This window comes from Salvelinus fontinalis, chromosome 6 (assembly GCF_029448725.1).
Source record: "Salvelinus fontinalis isolate EN_2023a chromosome 6, ASM2944872v1, whole genome shotgun sequence".
Lineage (NCBI taxonomy): Eukaryota > Metazoa > Chordata > Actinopteri > Salmoniformes > Salmonidae > Salvelinus > Salvelinus fontinalis.
In genome coordinates, this window is record NC_074670.1 from 64,267,665 (window position 1) to 64,291,155 (window position 23,491).

Here is a 23,491-nt window from a genome sequence, read left to right on the forward strand (position 1 = left end):
GCTCATTTCATCCTACAAATTCCACGATGTTGAGGATTTTGACTTGTGTTTTGAATGTTGAGAAATTTTATTTTCTTTGGGTGAGAACATGGACTCACTGCAAAAGAACATCTCTATGAAAAATCTTTGTAAGACAACGACCTCTGGTGCTTTTTCCATGTAATTTTTGTATATTGGCTTGTGATGAGCCAGTAGCTGGAGTTCTCCTTATTCATTCTTCATATACCAAGGCCTTATTGGAATTCTTTCAAAGTGCATCCTTCATTCCTCCCTTGAACAAATAACGGGCTCGATTAAATCCGTATTGCGGAAGTTCTGCGTTACAGCACGATTGAAATGTAAAGGTAATTTCAGATTGAGCCGACATATGCAGTGTGTACTGTGAATGCTGTCTCCGCCCACGCGGGAACACTCTTTACATTTACGCAATACGGATTGAATAGAGCCCTCAGACTAGACATGACTGGACAGGTGAACGCAAGTGTGCCAGTACCAGATGCTTCTCGTCTGTCCAGTCATTAATAATCTGGGATTTGACCATTCAGATCAGCTCTGAAAAAGATCTGATGTGAAAAGATCTGATGTGATTGGTCAAAAGACCAATTAAATGGCAAAAATAAAATAATAACTGGGCCGCCTTTGAAAGCTCTGTCCAAATGGTCTAATCAGTCGAACAGGACCCAGCTGTGTTTTGAGGGCGGGACAAAATGTGAATGGTTGATTGAAAGCTAAATGGGAAGAGATTGCAGTGACAGTTGAGAGTAAAATAAAACACCATCAGGGAGGTATGCGGGCTGTGACCAACGACATCCCTGGTTCGAATCCAACCACTGTCTTTTCCAACTTAACGCTATAACTAATTAGACCCCCCCCCCCCCGTCAGATCTTCTCCCTCAATGTGTTTTCAGTAGAGAGGACGCGAGGAATCAAGGAAATACAAGTACAATTAAGATTAAGCCAAAATGTTACAACCCCAGCACACTGGATCCATGGTAAAGGGAAAGAAACAAGAGAAATGACATGATAACAATAGATCTTGTTTTATTATTTACATCATTGATGTATTTGCACCTTGCACTTACAGTATTTCACTGAGTAATCGTTACATGTTTTCATAGGCAACGGGATCTACATATAAACAATGTTAAAATGTAACATCTTTATGTATGGGACATTGAAGTTATTTTGATGTTAACAATATTGTTCGTTAATTTGTTGAACAAAAAATACCTTCAATGACTAATGATACTGATATTCTACTTGTCTTTCCTCTTCAGAACATTGATGAAGGCATCCTTGGGGACTTGCACGGTTCCAATATACCGCATCTTCTTTTTACCCTCCGCTTGTTTCTTCAGGAGCTTCATCTTTCTTGTTATATCACCTCCGTACTAAAAGAGAGAAAAGCCCTGTTTATACCTGGTTGTAACATGCATCCTTTGTCCTGATCCTGTCCACATTCAGATCGTGCCCACATTTCCAGACCAGGTGTAGATAATCAAAAGACACATTGTGATCAGGTCTTCCTGCCCACCTACAGAGGTAGTCAGACACACATTGTGTCTGGATATCTTAGAAGTGTAGCCGGATCTGGACAGTGAAACCATTTAACGTACTATTGTCCGCTTTCTAAAATCATTGACAGGTGACCGCCATTGACTTATGGCATAAATATGTGTCTTGTAATAAATAAATAGTATTTTGAAAGATTGTCTGTCAAATAATTTTCATAAAGGGAGGGACCAGGAAATCTGGTCACAATGCAAACACAGTGGACGGATAACTGACATATTTTAATACCATGTGTAGACAACTGTAAATATGGGCACAATCATAATGTAAACAAGTTCAGGACAAAGGACCCATGTTAGCACCAGCTTAAAAAATGGGGCTAAAGAGACTCAAGGATCAGCTAACATACTAAAACACTACAATGTGGAATAATAGTGAAGACATCAAAACTATGAAATAACACATAGTAACCCAAAAAATAGTTAAATTATAGATTCTTCAAAGTAGCCAACCTTTATGACAGCTTGGCATTCTTTCAACCAGCTTCATGGAGGTAGTCACCTGGAATGCTTTTCCAACAGTCTTGAAGGAGTTCCCACATATGCTGAGCACTTGTTGGCTGCTTTTTCTTCACTTTGTGGTCCAACTCATCCCAAACCATCTCAATTGGGTTGAGGTTGGGTGATTGTGGAGGCCGGGTCATCTGATGCATCACTCCATCACTCTCCTTCTTGGTCAAATAGCCCTTACACAGCCTGGAGGTGTGTCAGATCATTGTCCTGGTGAAAAACAAATGATAGTCCCACTAAGCACAAACCTGATGGGATGGCATATTGCTGCAGAATGCTGTGGTAGCCATGCTGATTAAGTGTGCCTTGAATTCGAAATAAATCACTGACAGTGTCACCAGCAAAGCACACCATCACACCTCCTCCTCGCTTCACGTTGGGAAACACACATGCAGGGATTATCCGTTCAACTACTCTGCGTCTCACTAAGACATAAATCGCAAAGACCATAAATCGCAAATTTGGACTCATTAGACCAAAAGGACAGATTTCCACCGGTCTAATGTCCATTGCTCGTGTTTCTTGGCCCAAGCAAGTCTCTTCTTCTTATTGGTGTCCTTTAGTAGAGGTTTCTGTGCAGCAATTCAACCATGAAGGCCTGATTCACGCAGTCTCCTCTGAACAGCTGATGTTGAGATGTGTTTGTTACAAGAACTCTGTGAGGTGCAAACTGAGGTGTAGTTAATTGCCGATTTCTGAGGCTGGTAACTCTAATGAACTTATCCTCTGCAGCAGAGGTAAATCTGGGTCTTCCTTTCCTGTGGTGGTCCTCATGAGAGCCAGTTTCATCATAGATGGTTTTTGCAACAGCACTTGAAGAAACTTTTAAAGTCTTGAAATGTTCCGTATTGACTGACCTTCATGTCTTAAAGTAATGATGGACTGTCACTTCTCTCTGCTTATTTGAGCTGTTCTTGCCATAATATGGACTTGGTCTTTTACCAAATAGGGCTACACAACTGATTGGCTCAAACGCATTAAGGAAAGAAAAGCCACAAATTATCTTTTAACAAGGCACACCTGTTAATTGTAATGCATTCCAGGTGACTACCTCATGAACCTGGTTGAGAGAATGCCAAAAGTTTGCAAAGCTGTCATCAAGGCAAAGGGTCGCTACTTTGAAGAATCTCCAACATAAAATATATTTTGATTTGTTTAACACTTTTTTGGTTACTACATGATTCCATATGTGTTACTTCATAGTTTTGATGCCTTCACTATTATTCTACAATGTAGAAAATAGTACAAATAATAAAAAAGATCCTGGAATGAGCAGGTGTGTCCAAACGTTTGACTGGTACTGTATATAAACCCTGAATTGCTGACGGTATGTATTGTCCATTGAGAGGCCTTGAAGACACAGGTCGGCCATATTGGCACTCCCCAGCGGGAGCAGTCCTTCATAGGAATTCTACATTATTTAAATGAAATCTTTCAAGGACAAAATTACATGCATTTAAGTATTTTTGTTGTTGTAGTGGGGACAGTAATATTATTAATCTTAAATTATACTTTAAAGGCAAATGTCTTTTTAAATATATTTTGTAATTTTTTATTTGATGTTTAGCTCACATAAAAGTATGCATTAAGGTGTATGTAATATAATAAATGTGGCAAAAAAATTATGCAAACATTAATAAATGCATTTCTATTTTTTACAACGGTGGGGGAGTGCCAAGATTGAGGCACAGTGGCTTCAACACAGCGCCCCCTATCAGTCACCCAGTGTATATCTAAATCATTGGTATAAACCAACATTTTAATTAAAAGAACAAGTTTACTTACACATTTTGCGAGCACATTTTTCTTGTAAGCCTTTATTCTGCAAGAGAAAGAGAGCGGGTGTCATGCAATCTGAAACGCTACCAACTTTCCAAATGACTTGGTCTTGTGTGTATTCTTCCATGTTTGGCCACTACACTTACGTCTCCCTGGCGATGACTTTGCTGCCGATGGCTGCTTGTACTGCGATTTCAAACATCTGTCTGGGTATGGCGTCTTGCAGGCGCTCGCACATGGCTTTGCCTGCACTGTATGCCCGATCTCTATACATAGGAGAACAGAAGTCACCCAAGGGTCACATCATTACGGTACTCAAATATATCATAGTATTAGTAGCCCTTGAAAGACAGATACATTGAGCCAAAAATGTATTTGTATAGTAGATACTGTTTTTTACTCAAGAGTTGAATCACACAGTAATGTCAACGGGAGAGATTCACAGTTTGAGTTAGGATTCAGTCAACATTTGTTTTTCAACAGTAACGGTCTGAGCCCAAAGATTAGCTGATATAGGTCTAAGCACTAAGTATCAAAGACTTACTTGTGAACAATAGTGGTGAGTTCCTCCACAGGTTTCCCATTCAGCAGAATATCCATCTTGATCACATGGGCAACCTGGTACCCTGCATCCTCATAGTCAAAGCTGATGAACATATTACAACATAAAATGACTCATGTTCTTCTAATAATTCAGGTTGCCAAATCAATCTGAAAAGTTGGGCCGGAACAATACCAGTATCGCGATACTCGTTCGTATCCTGGCAAGGAAACAAAACACGAAGCGGATTTAATTTCTTTAGGAAAACAGCCCTAATGTTGGAAACAAACATCATTATGTTGTCATCCAGAGTCACATGTATTTATTTTCCAAACTACAGCACACAATATTTTACATCCAGCAGGTTTTTAAAGGACTGAAGAGTTTGGTCTGCTTTGTGTATTCATGTTTGCCATGGGAAAAAATATTGCGATACTGGTATCGTTCCGGCCCTACTGAGAAGGTCCATATGCAACATAGAATTACCTGGCATATCCTGAAGACATGGATTTGAGGAGGTCATAGAAGTCCACGACAATTTCATTCAGTGGGAAGAGATATTTCATCATCACTCGGTGGTCGTCAATGTACACCATGTTCTTCTGGACGGCTCGGCGATTCTACATGAATGGACCAATTAAAACAAAATATATATATATTTTTTTTTTTGTGCAAAGTAATCAAAACACATTTTCCTCAATGTCTCTGTTACACAGTGATCCTAAAAACAAATAATTAGCAACACCTGAAAGCCAGGCTGGCTTACCAAGCAGATACTCATGATTTTCCCAATGTAGTCATCAGGGGTGATGATGGTCCCCATCACCATGGGCTCCAGGTACTCTTTCACTACAGACCTGTCTGGGAACTGGGCTGGGTTCACTATGGTGATCTCCTCCTTGCCATGCTCCTACAACACAACAGTTAGAACATTTACCAAACAACGGCTACCATATATATATATATTTTTTTTTCCACATGACAGTGTATGAAACAGGTTATAATTTTTTTTTTCACTGTTTGACATTAATAGTTGACGTACAGTAACAGTCAAAAGTTTGGACACACCTACTCATTCAAGGGTTTCTTTATTTTTACTATTTTCTACATTGTAGAATAATAAGTGTAGACATCAAAACTAATGAAATCACACATATGGAATCATGTAGTAACCAAAAAAAAAGTGTTAAATAAATCAAAATAATTTTATATTTGAGATTCTTCAAAGTAGCCACCCTTTGCCTTGATGACAGCTTTGCACACTCTTGGCACTCTCAACCAGCTTCATGAGGTAGTCACCTGGAATACATTTCAATTAACAGGTGTGCCTTGTTTAAAGTTCATTCCTTCTTAATGCATTTGAGCCAATCAGTTGTGTTGTGACAAGGTAGGGGTGGTATACAGAAGATAACTCTATTTGGTAAAAGACCAAGTCCATATTATGGCAAGAACAGCTCAAATAAGCAAAGAGATACGAAGGTCAGTCAATCTGGAACATTAAGAACTTTGAAAGTTTCTTTATATGCTGTCGCAAAAACCATCAAACGCAGAGTTCAAGTAACAGACATCTCAACATCAACTGTTTTTATTTATTTAACCTTTATATAACTAGGCAAGTCAGTTAAGAACAAATTCATATTTACAATGACGGCCTACCAAAAAGGCCTCCTGCGGGGACGGGGGCTGGGATAAAAAATATAGGACAAAACATCACGACAAGAGAGACAACACTACATAAGAGACCTAAGACAAGATAGCATGGCAGCAACAGATGACAACACAGCATGGTAGCAGCACAACACGGCAGCAGCACAAAACAGGGTACAAACATCACAAAGGCCAAGAAAGTAGAGAAAACAATCTCACGCAAAGCAGCCACAACTGTCAGTAAAAGTGTCCATGATTGAGATAAAACTGTCCAGTTTGAGTGTTTGTTGCAGCTCGTTCCAGTCGCTAGCTACAGCGAACTGAAAAGACGAGCGACCCAGGAATGTGTGTGCTTTGGGGACCTTTAACAGAATGTGACTGGCAGAACAGGTGTTGTATGTGGAGGATGAGAGCTGCAGTAGATATCTCTGATAGGGGGGGGGAGTGAGGCCTAAGAGGGCTTTATAAATAAGCATCAACCAGTGGGTCTTGCAACATGTATACAGAGATGGCCAGTTTACAGAAGAGTACAGAGACTTGCAAAAGTATTCACCCCCCTTGGCATTTTTCCTATTTTGTTGCATTACAACCTGTAATTTAAATTGATTTTTATTGGATTTCATGTAATGTACATACAAAATAGTTCAAATTGGTGAAGTGAAAAAAATAACTTGTTTCAAAAAATTCAACAACAAAAGAAAAATACGGAAAAGTGGTGCGTGATTTTATTTCACCCCCTTTGCTATGAAGCCCCTAAATAAGATCTGGTGAAACCAATTACCTTCAGAAGTCACATAATTACTTAACTAAAGTCCACCTGTGTTAAATCTAAGTGTTAAATGATCTTTCACATGATCTCAGTATAACAGACGTTCTGAAAGGCCCCAGAGTCTGCAACACCACTAAGCAAGGGGCACCACCAAGCAAGCGGCACCATGAAAACCAAGGAGCTCTCCAAACAGGTCAGGGACAAAGATGTGGAGAAGTACAGATCAGGGTTGGGTTATAAAAAAAACTAAACCCAACTGAGATGGTTTGGGATGAGTTGGACTGCAGAGTGAAGGAAAAGCAGCCAACAAGTACTCAAGACTGTTGGAAAAGCATTCCAGGTGAAGCTGGTTGAGAGAATGACAAGAGTGTGTAAAGCTGTCATCATGGCAAAGGGTGGCTACTTTGAAAAATCTAAAATATATTTTGGTTTTTTAAACACTTTTTTGGCTGTGTTATTTCATAGTTTTGATGTATTCACTATTATGCTACTATGTAGAAAATAGTAAAAAATAAAATAAATAAAAAACTGGAATGAGTAGGTGTATTTAAACTTTTAACTGGTACTGTACATTTGCAAATATATGTACTCGTGTGCATTTATTTTGCTGTAAAATCATGTCAACTTTCCAATGCAATATATGTACAGTTGAAGTCAGAAGTTTACATACACCTTCGGCAAATACATTTAAACTCAGTTTTTCACAATTCCCGACATTTAAGTTAGAATCACCACTTTATTTTAAGAATGTGAAATGTCAGAATAATTGTAGCGAGAATTATTTATTTCAGCTTTTATTTATTTCATCACATTCCCAGTGGGTCAGAAGTATACATACACTCAATTAGTATTTGCCTTTAAAATGTTTAACTTCGGTCAAATGTTGTTTCGGGTAGCCTTCATCAAGCTTCCCACAATAAGCTGGGTGAATTTTGGCCCATTCCTCCTGACAGAGTTGGTCTACCTGAGTCAGGTTTGTAGGCCTCCATGCTCGCACAAGCTTTTTCAGTTCTGCCCACAAATGTTCTATAGGATTGAGGTCAGGGCTTTGTGATGGCCACTCCAATACCTTGACTTTGTTGTCCTTAAGCCATTTTGCCACAACTTTGGAAGTATGCTTGGGGTCATTGTCCATTTGGAAGACCCATTCGTGACCAAACTTTAACTTCCTGACTGCTGTCTTGAGATATTGCTTCAATATATCCAAATCATTTTCCTCCCTCATGATGCCATCTATTTTGTGAAGTGCACCAGTCCCTACAGCAGCAAAGCACCCCCACAACATGATGCTGCCACCCGTGCTTCACGGTTGGGATGGTGTTCTTCGGCTTGTAAGCACCCCCCTTTTTCCTCCAAACTTAACAATGGTTATTATGGCCAAACAGTTCTATTTTTGTTTCATCAGACCAGAGAATATTCCTACAAAAAGTACGATCTTTGTCCCCATGTGCAGTTGCAAACCGTAGTCTGGCTTTTTATTGGCGGTTTTGGAGCAGTGGCTTATTCCTTGCTGAGCGGCCTTTCAGGTTATGTCAATATAGGACTCGTTTTACTGTGGATATAGATACTTTTGTACCTGTTTCCTCCAGCATCTTCACAAGGTCCTTTGCTGTTGTTCTGGGATTGATTTACACTTTTCAAAACCAAAGTACGTTCATCTCTAGGAGACAGAACGTGTCTTCTTCTTGAGCGGTATGACGGCTGCATGGTCCCATGGTGTTTATAGTTGCGTACTATTGTTTGTACAGATGAACGTGGTACCTTCAGGTGTTTGGAAATATCTCCCAAGGATGAACCAGACTTGTGGAGGTCTACAATTTTTTTCTGAGGTCTTGGCTGATTTCTTTTGATTTTCCCAGGATGTCAAGCAAAGAGGCACTGAGTTTGAAGGTAGGCCTTGAAATACAGCCACAGGTACACCTCCAATTTACTCAAATGATGTCAATTAGCCTATCAGAAGTTTCTAAAACCATGACATAATTTTCTGGAATTTCCAAGCTGTTCAAAGGCACAGTCAACTTAGTGTATGTAAAATTCTGACGCACTGGAATTGTGATACAGTGAATTATAAGTGAAATAATCTGTCTGTAAACTATTGTAGGAAAAATTACTTGTGTCATGCACAAAGTAGATGTTCTAACAGACTTGCCAAAACTATAGTTTGTTAACAAGAAATGTGTGGAGTGGTTGAAAAACCTAAGTGTATGTAAACTTCTGACTTCAACTGTACATGTGAGTTGTAGAGGTGGTGCTGTCTATTACCTTAATGAGCTTGGCGGAGGACAGGATAGCCTTGTAGGGCACGGTAGGGGCTGTCACTATGACAGAGGCGTTGTACTCCTGCTCCAAGCGCTGGTTAAACACCTCCATGTGGAGCAGGCCCAGGAAGCCTAGCCTACAAAAGGAAGGAAAGAAAAACAAAGGAAAAGAATAACAATGTGAGTGTCAGTGTGAGGGAGAGAACAATTTAGAAGTCAGGGTCACACAGAGGTCATGATCACAGCTGAAAATGGTATCCCTCAAAGCAAATGAAGAACATAAAGCATAGCAGTGCAGTCACAGACCAGGGTGGTTATGACACATTGACCCAAAGCTATGTATCCTGTCAAGGTCATCCCCGTCACCATTTGTACAGCTTTAAGTAGTAGATGATTGTAGTTTAGTTGGTCATGTTATGATCTGACCTCCAGCCTGCTCCCAGTGCCAAACTGCTGTCTCTCTGGACCGTCACACTGGAGTCGTTGAGCGTCAGTTTCTCCAAGGCACTGCGGAGGGCGCTGTAGTCTGACTGGTCCGTAGGGTACATCCCTGGAGAGATGCCAACAAGCACACTCAGGATGGAAATCAGTGACACCTGCTACTGCTAATGTGTAGTTATAAACTACTGCCTATTGACACTGTGTAAATGCAACATTATGGGACCAGTTGTATTGGGTTTTCACTTTTATGTCTGTCTAGCACATGGCCAGATTGGAATGCTTCTCAGTGTACCGGCAAACACCATGGCCTTGGCTGGCTTGAACCCCGGCAGAGCTTCTACCAGATGTTTCTGATGGTAGAGGGTGTCACCGATCTGGGCCTCCTTCACTTCCTTCATACCTGCTATCACATAGCCCACCTGGCCCGCGTACCTGCACAACACACCACAGCCACAGTATCGGGAATGAAAAGAAGAGAGTCATTGTTCATTTACAGCCATGTGGCCAATATGATATGCCTATATAGCAATATAGTAGTGTACCAAACAAGAAGAACAGATACAATTATTAGCATCTTGTATCTTACTACCACGAGGAAGGGAGAACTGACAGAGTGTGCGTTTAATACAACAGTCACCACCAATGATATGGAATCAGACAAGATGAATATTATGCAGGATAAGACACTCACAATCTATCTGTGGGGTGCTCATCTGGCCTGAGGAGGCCTAGCTCGTTGACCTCGTAGCTTTTCCCCAGGTACGCAGATATGATCCTGTCTCCTTTAGACAAATAGCCTCCGAAAAGAGCGATGTTCGCCACCACCCCTCTGTAGTGATCGAAGTTGGAGTCAAACACCAGGGCTTTGAATGGGTCCTCTTTTTTAAAGGTTGGTCTGAGAACAAAAAATGACTATGTTGAGTGCATCCGAAACGGCACTCTATTCCCTACATAGGGCACTACTTTTGACCAGATCTCTACAGGCCCTGGTCAAAAGTAGAGCACTATAGGGAATAGGGTGCCATTTGGGAGGCAGCCATTGATTCAATGAGGAAGTGCATTACATTTGTTGTTCCAACAGGAAGTAAGGAGTAATAAAACTTACGGCGGTAACCGTTTCACCACCTCTTGAAGGACTTGTTCTACATTGGTGCCCAGTTTGGCAGAAATCTAAAGAGAGGTGGAATCATCATATTTAGACAGTTGTCTAAACTAAGATATTGGCAATTATCAACATCTCAGTCAATAAACTCACCCTAATACATTCTTCAGTTGGAATATCAAACACCTTCTCAATCTGTTTTTCTACCCTCTCTGGATCAGCATTTTTCAAATCAATCTGAAAAAGAAACATTAGAACATGATGGTATTTGTCAATCACTTATCTAACATAGATTAATTGGGATATGTACCTTGTTTATGACAGGAATGATGGTCAGCTGAGCTTCGAATGCCAAGTAGAAGTTAGCCACAGTCTGTGCTTGAATCCCCTGATCCACACAAGAACACATCAATGACACTACCGTGGATACATTTTCCAGGTAATGTGTCTGTCAAATGCACATTATGCCGAAAATAAAGTTGTTCCTTGCTGAAAAACCTACCTGATTGGCATCAACGATCAACAGTACACCTTGGCACGCTGAGATGGACCTAGACACTTCATAACTGAAGTCAACATGACCCTGAAAACAGAGAAGACTAGGAGTGCTGTAATTAAGAATAATTCAAAACAAACCCCTTGTGTCACTGACAGTATCTAGTCCCATCTACACTGCACAAAAATATAAAACGTAACATATAAAGTGTTGGTCCCATGTTTCAAGAGCTGAAATAAAAGATTCCAGAAATGTTTCAATTCGCACAGAAAGCTTATTTCGCTTGAATTGTTTGCACAAATTTGTTTACATCCCTGTTAGTGAGCATTTCTCCTTTGCCAAGATACTCCATCCATCTGACAGGTGTGGCATATCAAAAAAACTGACTAAACAACATGATCATTACACAGGTGCACCTTGTGCTGGGGACTATAAAAGGCCACTAAAATGTGCAGTTTGGTCACACAACACAATGCCACTGATGTCGCAAGTTTTGAAGGAGTGTGCAATTGACATGCTGACTGCAGGAATATCCACCAGAGCTGTTGCCAGAGAATGCAATGTTAATTACTCTACTATAAGCCGCTTCAGAGAATTTGGCAGTATGTTCAACTGGCCTCACAACCACGTGTAACCACGTCAGCCCAGGACCTCCACATCTAGCTTCTCCGCCCGTGGAATCGTCAGACCAGCCACCCGGACAGCTGATGAGACTGTAGGTTTGCACAACTGAAGAATTTCTGCACAAACTGTCAGAAACATTTTCAGGAAAGCTCATCATCCTCACCAGGGTCTTGACCTGACTGCAGTTCGGCATCGGTAAAGACTTGTGGGAGAATTCTCACCTTCGATGGCCACTGGCACGCTGGAGAATTGTGCTCTGCACGGATGAATACCAGTTTCATCTGTACCAGGCAGATGGCAGTCAGCGTGTATTGCGTTGCATGGGCGAGCGGTTTGCTGATGTCAATGTTGTGAACAAAATGCCACATGGTGGCGGTGGGGTTATGATATGGGCAGGCATAAGCAACGGACAACGAACACAATAAAATTTCATCGATGTCAATTTGAATGCACAGAGATACCGTGATGAGATCCCGAGGCCCATTGTCGTGCCATTCATCCTCCACCATCACCTCATGTTTCAGCGTGATAATGCACAGCCCCATGTCGCAAGGATCTGTACACATTTCCTGGAAGCTGAAAATGTCCAAGTTCTTTCATGGCCTTCATACTCATCACATGTCACCCATAGAACACGTATGGGATGCTCTGGATCTACGTGTATGACAGTGAATTCCAGTTCCCGCCAATATCCAGCAACTTCTCACAGCCATTGAAGAGGAGTGGGACAACATTCCACAGGCCACAATCAACATCCTGAACAACTCTATGTGAAGGAGATGTGTTGCGCTGCATGAGGCAAATAGTGGTCACACCAGATACTGACTGGTTTTCTGATCCACGCCCCTCTTTCTTTTTAAAGGTATCAAATCAAAATCAAATCAAATGTATTTATATAGCCCTTCGTACATCAGCTGATGTCTCAAAGTGCTGTACAGAAACCCAGCCTAAAACCCCAAACAGCAAGCAATGCAGGTGTAGAAGTATCTGTGACCAACGGATGCATATCTGTATTCCCAGTCATGTGAAATCCATAGATTAGGGCCTAAAGCATTTATTTCAATGGACTGATTTCCTTGTATGAACTGTAACTCAGTAAAGTCGTAGAAATGTTTGCAATGTTAAGAAAATTGTTTAATGTACTTACTGGTGTATCAATGAGGTTGAGCAGGTAGGTCTGTCCCTGGTACTTGTAGAACAAGGAGGCTGTCTGGGCCTTCACAGTTATCCCTCGCTCTCGCTCCACCTGCAGCTTGTCCAACACCTGTTTATTCTTATCGGTCGTGGTTATGGCACCTGTAAAAACCAAGCAATGAGCTGAGCCATATCAAACAAGAAACGAAATGCATGAGTACTTGTGTGATCCATGTGTATGAATATGGTAATGGACCAGCATGGAACCCTAGACAAAGATGCAGAGTAGCCCACATTTTGCGAGAATGGAGAGGCCAGAGATAGCCGGAATAGTAAATTGGGCTATGGAACCGAAGTTGGGTATTGGAGAAAGGTCATTAGTGCGTGTTCTGCAAACAATACGGCGGATGAAGGCGCGGCATGAGTGTGGTGAACGGATAGATGTGATTTTGGACAGTCAGGAAGAAGGAGAAGAGCCGTGTGTTGAGGAAGAATGGCGCCAAGTACAAACCGTAGTCTGCTGTCTCTGATGGCTCAGAAATTGAACCTGACGAGAGTGAGGATGATTTACCTGCGGTGACAGGTGTGGTGAAGAATTGAGTCCGAGCCTCGCCCAGATGGCCATGAAAAGGATCATTCTGACCCAGCGGGAGTGACATTTTTGGAGAAAGTGGATCCCTGCCTATTGGCTGACACATATGTCGTCTCAGGCTAGGTAGATAATAATTTGGGTACTGTTAAATGGATTTCAAAAGTGGACCTTTACTCTTTTCTGTGGTGCCTGCCTTTTGGCGCGATGGGGTGGCGAGCATGGCGAAACAGAAGACACGGTCTGTACTTAAGAGTTTTGAAGAGTCTTTACTTGACAAAGTCATGTTAGGATATGTTAGTTATCCCGTGAGAGCTTTTGTGCCAAACCCACTAAGGTGTGGGTCATGCCAGGTTTATAGTCATGTTGCAGCAGTGTGTAAGAGGGAGATTCTGAGATGTGATAAGTGTGCAGGAGAGCATGGGACAAAGTAATGCATAGTATCGCTGGAAAAAACGGTGTCAATTGTGGGGGTGCCCATGTTGTTGGGAATCAGAAGTGCCCGTTGCGAGAGAGACAGGTTGAGGTTGCCAGGGTCAGAGTAGAAAAAAAGGTGTCGTATGCTGAGGCAGTGAAGAGAGTAGAACAGGGGTATTCAAGTCTTAACCTACGAGATCTGGAGCCTGCTGGTTTTCTGTTCTACCTGATAATTGCACCCACCTGGTGTGCCAGGACTAAATCAGCCCTGATTAGAGTGGAACAATGAAAACAAGTAGTGGAACTGGCTTCAAGGACCAGAGCTTAAGGGGAGTATAAGACGATGGGTCAAGGGTGAGTAGTAGACTAGGCCAATACAAATTTGCGCTTTAGTAAGGTTGGCTTCTTAGAATTCATTGCCATGGTTATCAACTGTACCATAAAAATTGATATTAAATCACCGAAAATGGATGCTGTTGTGGAAACTGCAGGGTAGTACTTGGGTGTACAAGGTTTTACTGCAGAATATCTAGAAGGTGTGTTGAATGAAAGAGTCCTGTCTTCCAGGCTGTTGGCCTGGTGTAGGATCAGTTAGGGTCAAAGTAGTGGACTTAAAAAAAAAATCTATATACACTGCTCAAAAAAATAAAGGGAACACTTAAACAACACAATGTAACTCCAAGTCAATCACACTTCTGTGAAATCAAACTGTCCACTTAGGAAGCAACACTGATTGACAATAAATTTCACATGCTGTTGTGCAAATGGAATAGACAAAAGGTGGAAATTATAGGCAATTAGCAAGACACCCCCAAAAAAGGAGTGATCCTGTAGGTGGTGATCACAGACCACTTCTCAGTTCCTATGCTTCCTGGCTGATGTTTTGGTCACTTTTGAATGCTGGCGGTGCTCTCACTCTAGTGGTAGCATGAGACGGAGTCTACAACCCACACAAGTGGTTCAGGTAGTGCAGTTCATCCAGGATGGCACATCAATGCGAGCTGTGGCAAAAAGGTTTGCTGTGTCTGTCAGCGTAGTGTCCAGAGCATGGAGGCGCTACCAGGAGACAGGCCAGTACATCAGGAGACGTGGAGGAGGCCGTAGGAGGGCAACAACCCAGCTGCAGGACCGCTACCTCCGCCTCTGTGCAAGGAGGTGCACTGCCAGCGCCCTGCAAAATGACCTCCAGCAGGCCACAAATGTGTATGTGTCTGCTCAAACGGTCAGAAACAGACTCCATGAGGGTGGTACGAGGGCCCGACGTCCACAGGTGGGGGTTGTGCTTACAGCCCAACACTGTGCAGGACGTTTGGCATTTGCCAGAGAACACCAATATTGGCAAATTCGCCACTGGCGCCCTGTGCTCTTCACAGATGAAAGCAGGTTCACACTAAGCACATGTGACAGACGAGACAGAGTCTGGAGTCGCCGTGGAGAACGTTCTACTGCCTGCAACATCCTCCAGCATGACCGGTTTGGCGGTGGGTCAGTCATGGTGTGGGGTGGCATTTCTTTGTGGGGCCGCACAGCCCTCCATGTGCTCGCCAGAGGTAGCCTGACTGCCATTAGGTACCGAGATGAGATCCTCAGACCCCTTGTGAGACCATATGCTGACACATGCATATTTGTGGCCTGCTGGAGGTCATTTTGCAGGGCTCTGGCAGTGCACCTCCTTGCACAAAGGCGGAGGTAGCGGTCCTGCTGCTGGGTTGTTGCCCTCCTACGGCCTCCTCCACGTCTCCTGATGTACAGGCCTGTCTCCTGGTAGTGTCCAGAGCATGGAGGCGCTACGCTACAGACACAGCAAACCTTTTTGCCACAGCTCGCATTGATCTGCCATCCTGGATGAACTGCACTACCTGAGCCACTTGTGTGGGTTGTAGACTCCGTCTCATGCTACCACTAGAGTGAGAGCACCGCCAGCATTCAAAAGTGACCAAAACATCAGCCAGGAAGCATAGGAACTGAGAAGTGGTCTGTGGTCACCACCTGCAGAATCACTCCTTTTTTGGGGGTGTCTTGCTAATTGCCTATAATTTCCACCTTTTGTCTATTCCATTTGCACAACAGCATGTGAAATTTATTGTCAATCAATGTTGCTTCCTAATTGGACAGTTTGATTTCACAGAAGTGTGATTTTTTTTTCTTTTTTTTTTTCTTCCCACCTTTATTTAACCAGGTAGGCTAGTTGAGAACAAGTTCTCATTTGCAACTGCGACCTGGCCAAGATAAAGCATAGCAGTGTGAACAGACAACACAGAGTTACACATGGAGTAAACAATAAACAAGTCAATAACATGGTAGAAAAAAGAGAATCTATATACAATGTGTGCAAAAGGCATGAGGTAGGCAATAAATCGAATAATTACAATTTAGCAGATTAACACTGGAGTGATAAATCATCAGATGATCATGTGCAAGAAGAGATACTGGTGTGCAAAAGAGCAGAAAAGTAAATAAATAAAAGCAGTATGGGGGGTGAGGTAGGTAAATTGGGTGGGTAGTTTACAGATGGACTATGTACAGCTGCAGCGATCGGTTAGCTGCTCGGATAGCAGATTTTTAAAGTTGTTGAGGGAGATAAGTCTCCAACTTCAGAGATTTTTGCAATTCATTCCAGTCGCAGGCAGCAGAGAACTGGAAGGAAAGGCATCCAAATGAGGTTTTGGCTTAGGGATGATCAGTGAGATACACCTGCTGGAGCGCGTGCTACGGGTGGGTGTAGCCATCGTGACCAGTGAACTGAGATAAGGCGGCACTTTACCTAGCATAGCCTTGTAGATGACCTGGAGCCAGTGGGTCTGACGACGAACATGTAGCGAGGGCCAGCCGACTAGGGCATACAGGTCGCAGTGGTGGGTCGTATAAGGTGCTTTAGTAACAAAACGGATGGCACTGTGATAAACTGCATCCAGTTTGCTGAGTAGAGTATTGGAAGCTATTTTGTAGATGACATCGCCGAAGTCGAGGATCGGTAGGATAGTCAGTTTTACTAGGGTAAGTTTGGCGGCGTGAGTGAAGGAGGCTTTGTTGCGGAATAGAAAGCCTACTCTAGATTTGATTTTGGATTGGAGATGTTTGATATGAGTCTGGAAGGAGAGTTTGCAGTCTAGCCAGACACCTAGGTACTTATAGATGTCCACATATTCTAGGTCGGAACCGTCCAGGGTGGTGATGCTAGTCGGGCGTGCGGGTGCAGGCAGCGAACGGTTGAAAAGCATGCATTTGGTTTTACTAGCGTTTAAGAGCAGTTGGAGGCCACGGAAAGAGTGTTGTATGGCATTGAAGCTCGTTTGGAGGTTAGATAGCACAGTGTCCAAGGAAGGGCCGGAAGTATACAGAATGGTGTCGTCTGCGTAGAGGTGGATCAGGGAATCGCCCGCAGCAAGAGCAACATCATTGATGTATACAGAGAAAAGAGTCGGCCCGAGAATTGAACCCTGTGGTACCCCCATAGAGACTGTCAGAGGACCGGACAACATGCCCTCCGATTTGACACACTGAACTCTGTCTGCAAAGTAGTTGGTGAACCAGGCATTGACTTGGAGTTACATTGTGTTGTTTAAGTGTTCCCTTTATTTTTTTGAGCAGTGTATATTTGACCTTTTATTTTTATGAAATAGTGGTATATAGAGTTGAAGTCGAAAGTTTACATACACCTTAGCCAAATACATTTAAACTCAGTTTTTCACAATTCCTGACATTTAATCCTAGTAAAAATTCCCTGTCTTAGGTCAGTTAGGATCACCACTATTTTAAGAATGTGAAATGTCAGAATAATAGAAAGAATGATTTATTTCAGCTTCCATTTCTTTCATCACATTCAGAATGGGTCAGAAGTTTACATACACTCAATTAGTATTTGGTAGCATTGCCTTTAAATTGTTTAACTTGGGTCAAACATTTCAGGTAGCCTTCATCAAGTTCATAAGTTGGGTGAATTTTGGCCCATTCCTCCTGACAGAGCTGGTGTAACTGAGTCAGGTTTGTAGGCCTTGCTCGCACACACTTTTCAGTTCTGCCCACAAATTTTCTATAGGATTGAGGTCAGGGCTTTGTGATGGCCACTCCAATACCTTGACTGTCATCCTTAAGCCATTTTGCCACAACTTTGGAAGTATGCTTGCGGTCATTGTCCATTTGGAAGACCCATTTGCAACCAATCAATAACTTCCTGACTGATGTCTTGAGATGTTGCTTCAATATAGCCACATAATTTCTTCCACATGATGCCATCTATTTTGTGAAGTGCACCAGACCCTCCTGCAAGATAGCACCCCCACAACATGATGCCGCCACCCCCGTGCTTCACGGTTGGGATGGTGTTCTTTGGCTTGCAAGCCTCCCCCTTTTTCCTCCAAACATAACGATGGTCATTATGGCCAAACAGTTATATTTGTGTTTCATCAGACAAGAGGACATTTCTACAAAAAGTACGACCTTTGTCCCCAAGTGCAGTTGCAAACCGTAGTCTGTCTTTTTTATGCCGGTTTTGGAGCAGTGGCTTCTTCCTTGCTGAGTGGACTTTCAGATTACGTCAATATAGGACTCGTTTTACTGTGGATATAGATACTTTTTTACCCGTTTCCTCCAGCATCTTCACAAGGTCCTTTGCTGTTGTTCTGGGATTGATTTGCACTTTTCGCACCAAAGTACGTTCACCTCTAGGAGACAGAACGTGTCTCCTTCCTGAGTGGTATGACGGCTGTGTGGTCCCACGGTGTTTATAGTTGCGTACTATTGTTTGTACAGATGAACGTGGTACCTTCAGGCGTTTGGAAATTGCTCCCAAGGATGAACCAGACTTGTGGAGGCATACAATCTTTTTCTGAGGTCTTGGCTGATTTCTTTTGTTTTTCCCATGATGTCAGAGGCACTGAGTTTGAAGGTAGGCCTTGAAATACATCCACAGGTACACCTCCAATTGACTCAAATTGTGTCAATTCCAAGCTGTTTAAAAGGCACAGTCCACTGAGTATGTAAACTTCTGACCCACTGGAATTGTGATAGTGAAATAATCTGTCTATAAACAATTGTTTGAAAAATTACTTAAGTCATGCAAAGTAGATGTCCTAACCGAATTGCCAAAACTTCAACTGTAGGGTTAGTTGGTGGTGCCATTTCCTCCCCTCCCTTTAATATCACAAAATATAATGTGATCAATCACACACTCCTGCAGTTGGTGCCAGCTTCCACAAAAAGTTAAACACCATGATACCAATGACGAAGAATATGGTAATTTAGGTGATAACTACCTGTTAGTTCCAGAAGCCTGTCAGCCAAGGTGCTTTTCCCATGGTCAACGTGAGCAATGATGCTGAAGTTTCTGATCCTCTCCACTGGGAACTTTGACATATCTATGCTCTCCTTCAAGAAATAACAAACTCAAATCAAATGTTGTCACATGCGCCGAACACAACATGTGTAAACCTTGCCGTGAAATGCTTACTTACAAGCCCTTAACCAACAATGCAGTTTCAAGAAAATATTTACTAAATAAACTAAAGTCAAATGTAAGTCACACAATAAAATAACGAGGCTATATACAGGGGGGTAAAGGTTAGTCGAGGTAATTTGCACATGCAGGTAACGTTAGGGGTAAAGTGACTATGCAACCAAGTTAGTGCAGTTAGTTACAATAAAGGCCTTGACTTGTAAGATAATGCATACTGCACGGCACGCTGTCTGCAATGTAGAGTTCATTACTTTGTCAGCCTGTGTACTGATCATCTTGTTGGTGGTGTTGTGTGTGCAGAAAACAGGTGCCCTCTTCATCCATCGGTGTCGAATGACCGTGCAAGCTATGTTACAGTACTGGCTCCTTTGTCTTGTTTGATAAACTCTGAAGTCCAAAAGATGCCTTAAAAAAGGTGTTGCACACCCTTGATGTTTTATTAAAGACAGCTGCATGTTAACGTTCGTTAGTTAATCAATTCGTTACCTAGCTAAAGCTTCTGTACAGGGCATTGACATTAGTCCTGATAGCTAGCCAATTTAACGCCGCAGACCCTATTAAATCGTATCAACATACGCTACATTTCTTTACATTTCAATCGCAATGTATGAATTCTTAGAGGTGTGATGAAAAACCCAAATCAGATACATATAACTGTGTCTAAAGGAGAACTAAACTTAATCAAATAAAAAAACTTGCTTCGTCGGGCGCAGCCATGTTGGGTTGTAAGGTTACTAACAATGCATCCTGGGAAATGTAGTTTGGTGCCTTGTGCTCTAAAAAGCCACCTTGGTTCCACATGTTGATTTTCAAAATTGCAAAAACCCGATTTTTTCTTTTATTAGGGGGAAATTACAAAGAAGGGATTCAGGTTGAGTGAGTAGAGTGGGATATTACAGGAATATCATACAAACTAATAATTTAGGAACAATTTAAATCTGTTGACTATAACAGATGAGCCATCTAAAAAGGAACTACAAATACTGTTCCACTCACTAACCAAATGGGCTAGGGCCAGAATAAGAGGTGCCACCATTCCAGGAAGATAGCTTCATCCTGGTTGAAGAGCATGAATACCTTGTAGCAGTTCCTAACCTCGTTGTCTCCACTGACCTGGATAAAGCTCTCTGCCTAAATTGCAGCAGGAATATTTCAAGCGTGGTCATAAAGCCAGATAGGCGACTGACACATCTTGTGAATACTGACAGTGTACCTTTCTTTTGTAGGGCCCACACATTTGACAGTTCCAATTCTCCTTTGGGATGAGTTTGACACCTAATCAAAGCCTTAGAAGAACGTTAGGAATCAAAATGCAACCCAGAAAAAGTGAGGAGGCTGAAAATATGTTTTGGGGTATTTGTTGTTGTTTCTTATGGTAACCATTACAGTGAACCTTGAGAGGAAACATCTATTATTGAGTTGCAGGGTGATGACAGATGTTCCAATAATGTAATATATTGTGAAGCAGCCTGTACTATGAATGGTGCTGTTTCTAGGCTATTCCATTATTTTCCACAAGGTGTCCCCTTGCACAGATGACAAGAATAGGGGTAGAGGGTGGAAAAATCATTGCCATGGCAACATAAGACAGCAGCCCACTCATACTGAGTAGGTCCCCAGAATAATGTTCAGATAAGAAACCAAATGAAATATCTTGCCTCCGCTTTTCATCTCTGACTTCTGTGTGTGTGTGCCTCTTTCTCACGTTGACGTCGCTATTACAATTCTCCTTCCTTGCCAAGTGTGATACATCAAGGGCAATTGTACTGTTTTTCTAGGTATTCTACCAATATGACAACGCTAAGCTTTTTCATAATCAGTTTGTTTCCAACTCGTTAATTGTAATAATCAATTAGCTCAATAGGTTGCTGATGGATGCAGGTTTTTCAGTGCCAGCACACTCATTAAGATTCTGATTAATTCGGCAAGCAGATAAAACGAGGCTTCAGACTACCTGTCACGTGAATTATTCAACATTCATTGATTCCCTATGCTATGAGGGTACTCATCTTAATATGTTGACGTACTACCCAATGACTCAGGCACTTTATCTGATTTCATAAATTTGGGATTCAAACAGGTTCTGAGGATCTTTAATGCAGCATCAACGACCAAATAGGACTGGGAGAAAATGTGGGTTGATGTATTCAATTTAAATAATTAATAACAGTTTAAAGCTATAGATTTTCACCCTTGAGTCCTCATTGTAGACAGTCTCAACTCATTCTTGATGTACCACAGTATTCTATGACTGTATATTTCTAAATCTATTCTCATGCTTTTTTACAGCTAAAATGTATATATTGAGTGATTTAGTTAACTTTATTTAGTTAAAGTTTTTATCTCGATATCAAATTATTTCTGGGTAACAATTCAGTACCTTACTGTGATTGTTTTCAATTAAAATGGTAAAAATAAACAAATCGTTTCTTAGCAAAGAGCAATTTCTCAAGCAAAAATTTAGCTAGGACAGTCTGGGAGTAAGGAGGGGGAAACTAAAACGAGCTGTTATTGGCAGAGAGGTTTGGAACTCTATTATTGGTCTATTAACTGCCCAACACATCACCGTGGGAAAACTACCTGCCCTCCAGGACACATGCAGCACCCAATGTCACAGGAAGGCCAAAAAGATCATCAAGGACAACAACCACACGAGCCACTGCCTGTTCATCCCGTCATCATCCAGAAGGCGAGGTCAGTACAGGTGCATCAAATCTGGGACAGGGAGACTGAAAAACAGCTTCTATCTCAAGGCCATCAGACTGTTAAATAGCCATCACTAGCACCTTAGAGGCTGCGGCCCTATATACATAGACTTGAAATCACTGGCCACTTTAATAATGGAACACTAGTCACTTTAATAATGTTTACATATTTTGCATTACTCATCTCACAAGTATATACTGTATTCTATTCAACTGTATTTTAGTCTTTGAGGCTCCGACATTGCCTGTCCAAATATTTAGATATTCTTAATTCCATTCCGTTACTTTAGATTTGTATGTATTGTGTGTATTTTTGTGAAATTGTTAGATATTACTTTTTAGATATTACTGCGCTGTTGGAGCTAGAAACACAAGCAATTTGCTACAACTGCAATAACATCTGCTAAACATGTGTATATGACCAATAACATTTGATTTGATTTATGTCACCAGGCGAGCCAAAACTCCATCCCACCAAAACAGGCTGAAATTTCAGGCAGTCGTTTCTAACAACTCGTATACTAAAAGGGTATTATTTTAATTTTCAAAATTTGACACTGTTATTCTACTGCTTCTACATCTGTATTGCTTGCGCTTTGGGGGTTTAGGCTGGGTTTTTGTTAATGCACTTTGTGACAACTGCTGATGTAAAAAGGGCTTTATAAATATATTTGATTGATTGATCATTGTGTGGAAATATAAGAGTGTGTGTGTGTCACTCAGATTTCATCCAGACAGTGTACGTCCTGCATACATGAAAAGCAGTGAAAAGCTGTCTATATATTGACTCAGGACTGTACATTGTACTGACTGATGAGTGATAGATTGCATTAATGTAGGCTAGTGCTAGGGTACTAGGTTAGCTAGGGCACTTGAAAGGGGACAAATAAAATGATGCATATTGTCTTGCCACCATGTTTACATCCAAATACACTACAATGTCCACTAAGACTACCTGTGTAGTAATATTCTTTAGTAACAACATTGTATTAGCGGTCTAGGGCACTGCATCGCTACAGAACCGGGTTTGATCCCGGGCTGTGTCGCAGCCGGCCGCGACCGGGAGATCCATGAGGCGGCGCACAATTGGCCCAACATCGTCTGGGTTAGGGGAAGGTTTGGCCGGCCAGCATGTCCTTGTCCTATCGTGCTCTAGTGACTCCTGTGGCAGGCCGGGAGCATGCACGCTGACACGGTCGCCAGTTGGACGTTGTTTCCTCCGACACATTGGTGCGGCTGGCTTCCGGGTTAAGCGAGCAGTGTGTCAAGAAGCAGTGCAGCTTGGCAGGGTCGTGTTTCAGAGGACGCATGGCTCTCAACCTTCACCTCTCCCGAGTCTGTACAGGAGTTGCAGCAACTGTAACTACCAATTGGATATCTAGAAATTGGGGTGAAAAAGGGTATAAAAAATTATAGTAATAACTAAAATAAAATTGCATATTTGAACAAGTTA

General features: G+C 42.0%; 1 protein-coding gene across 3 annotated transcripts; it reads right to left on the minus strand.

The window, feature by feature from the left end:
• Nucleotides 1-1,024: 1,024 nt before the first annotated feature.
• guf1 (GTP binding elongation factor GUF1) lies at nucleotides 1,025-20,071 on the minus strand. 3 transcript variants are annotated; one of them, XR_008760008.1, is made up of 18 exons: nucleotides 19,585-20,071; nucleotides 19,134-19,245; nucleotides 12,886-13,034; nucleotides 11,121-11,201; nucleotides 10,929-11,006; nucleotides 10,772-10,855; nucleotides 10,622-10,686; nucleotides 10,208-10,411; nucleotides 9,809-9,948; nucleotides 9,502-9,625; nucleotides 9,080-9,212; nucleotides 5,168-5,311; nucleotides 4,888-5,021; nucleotides 4,405-4,506; nucleotides 4,007-4,126; nucleotides 3,867-3,903; nucleotides 2,025-2,291; nucleotides 1,306-1,391 (listed from the first exon to the last, which is right to left on the minus strand). XR_008760008.1 is itself a non-coding variant. In XM_055927429.1 (17 exons), the coding sequence occupies exons 1-17, from the start codon at nucleotides 19,786-19,788 to the stop codon at nucleotides 1,257-1,259; spliced, it is 1,980 nt and encodes a 659-aa protein (XP_055783404.1). In that variant the 5' UTR covers nucleotides 19,789-20,071; the 3' UTR covers nucleotides 1,025-1,256. The 3 variants fall into 3 exon arrangements, 2 of the variants coding, with proteins under 2 accessions (XP_055783404.1, XP_055783403.1); XM_055927429.1 differs by lacking the exon at nucleotides 2,025-2,291 and having other exon boundaries at nucleotides 1,025-1,391; nucleotides 10,208-10,345; XM_055927428.1 differs by lacking the exon at nucleotides 2,025-2,291 and having other exon boundaries at nucleotides 1,025-1,391.
• Between the last annotated feature and the right edge of the window lie 3,420 nt (nucleotides 20,072-23,491).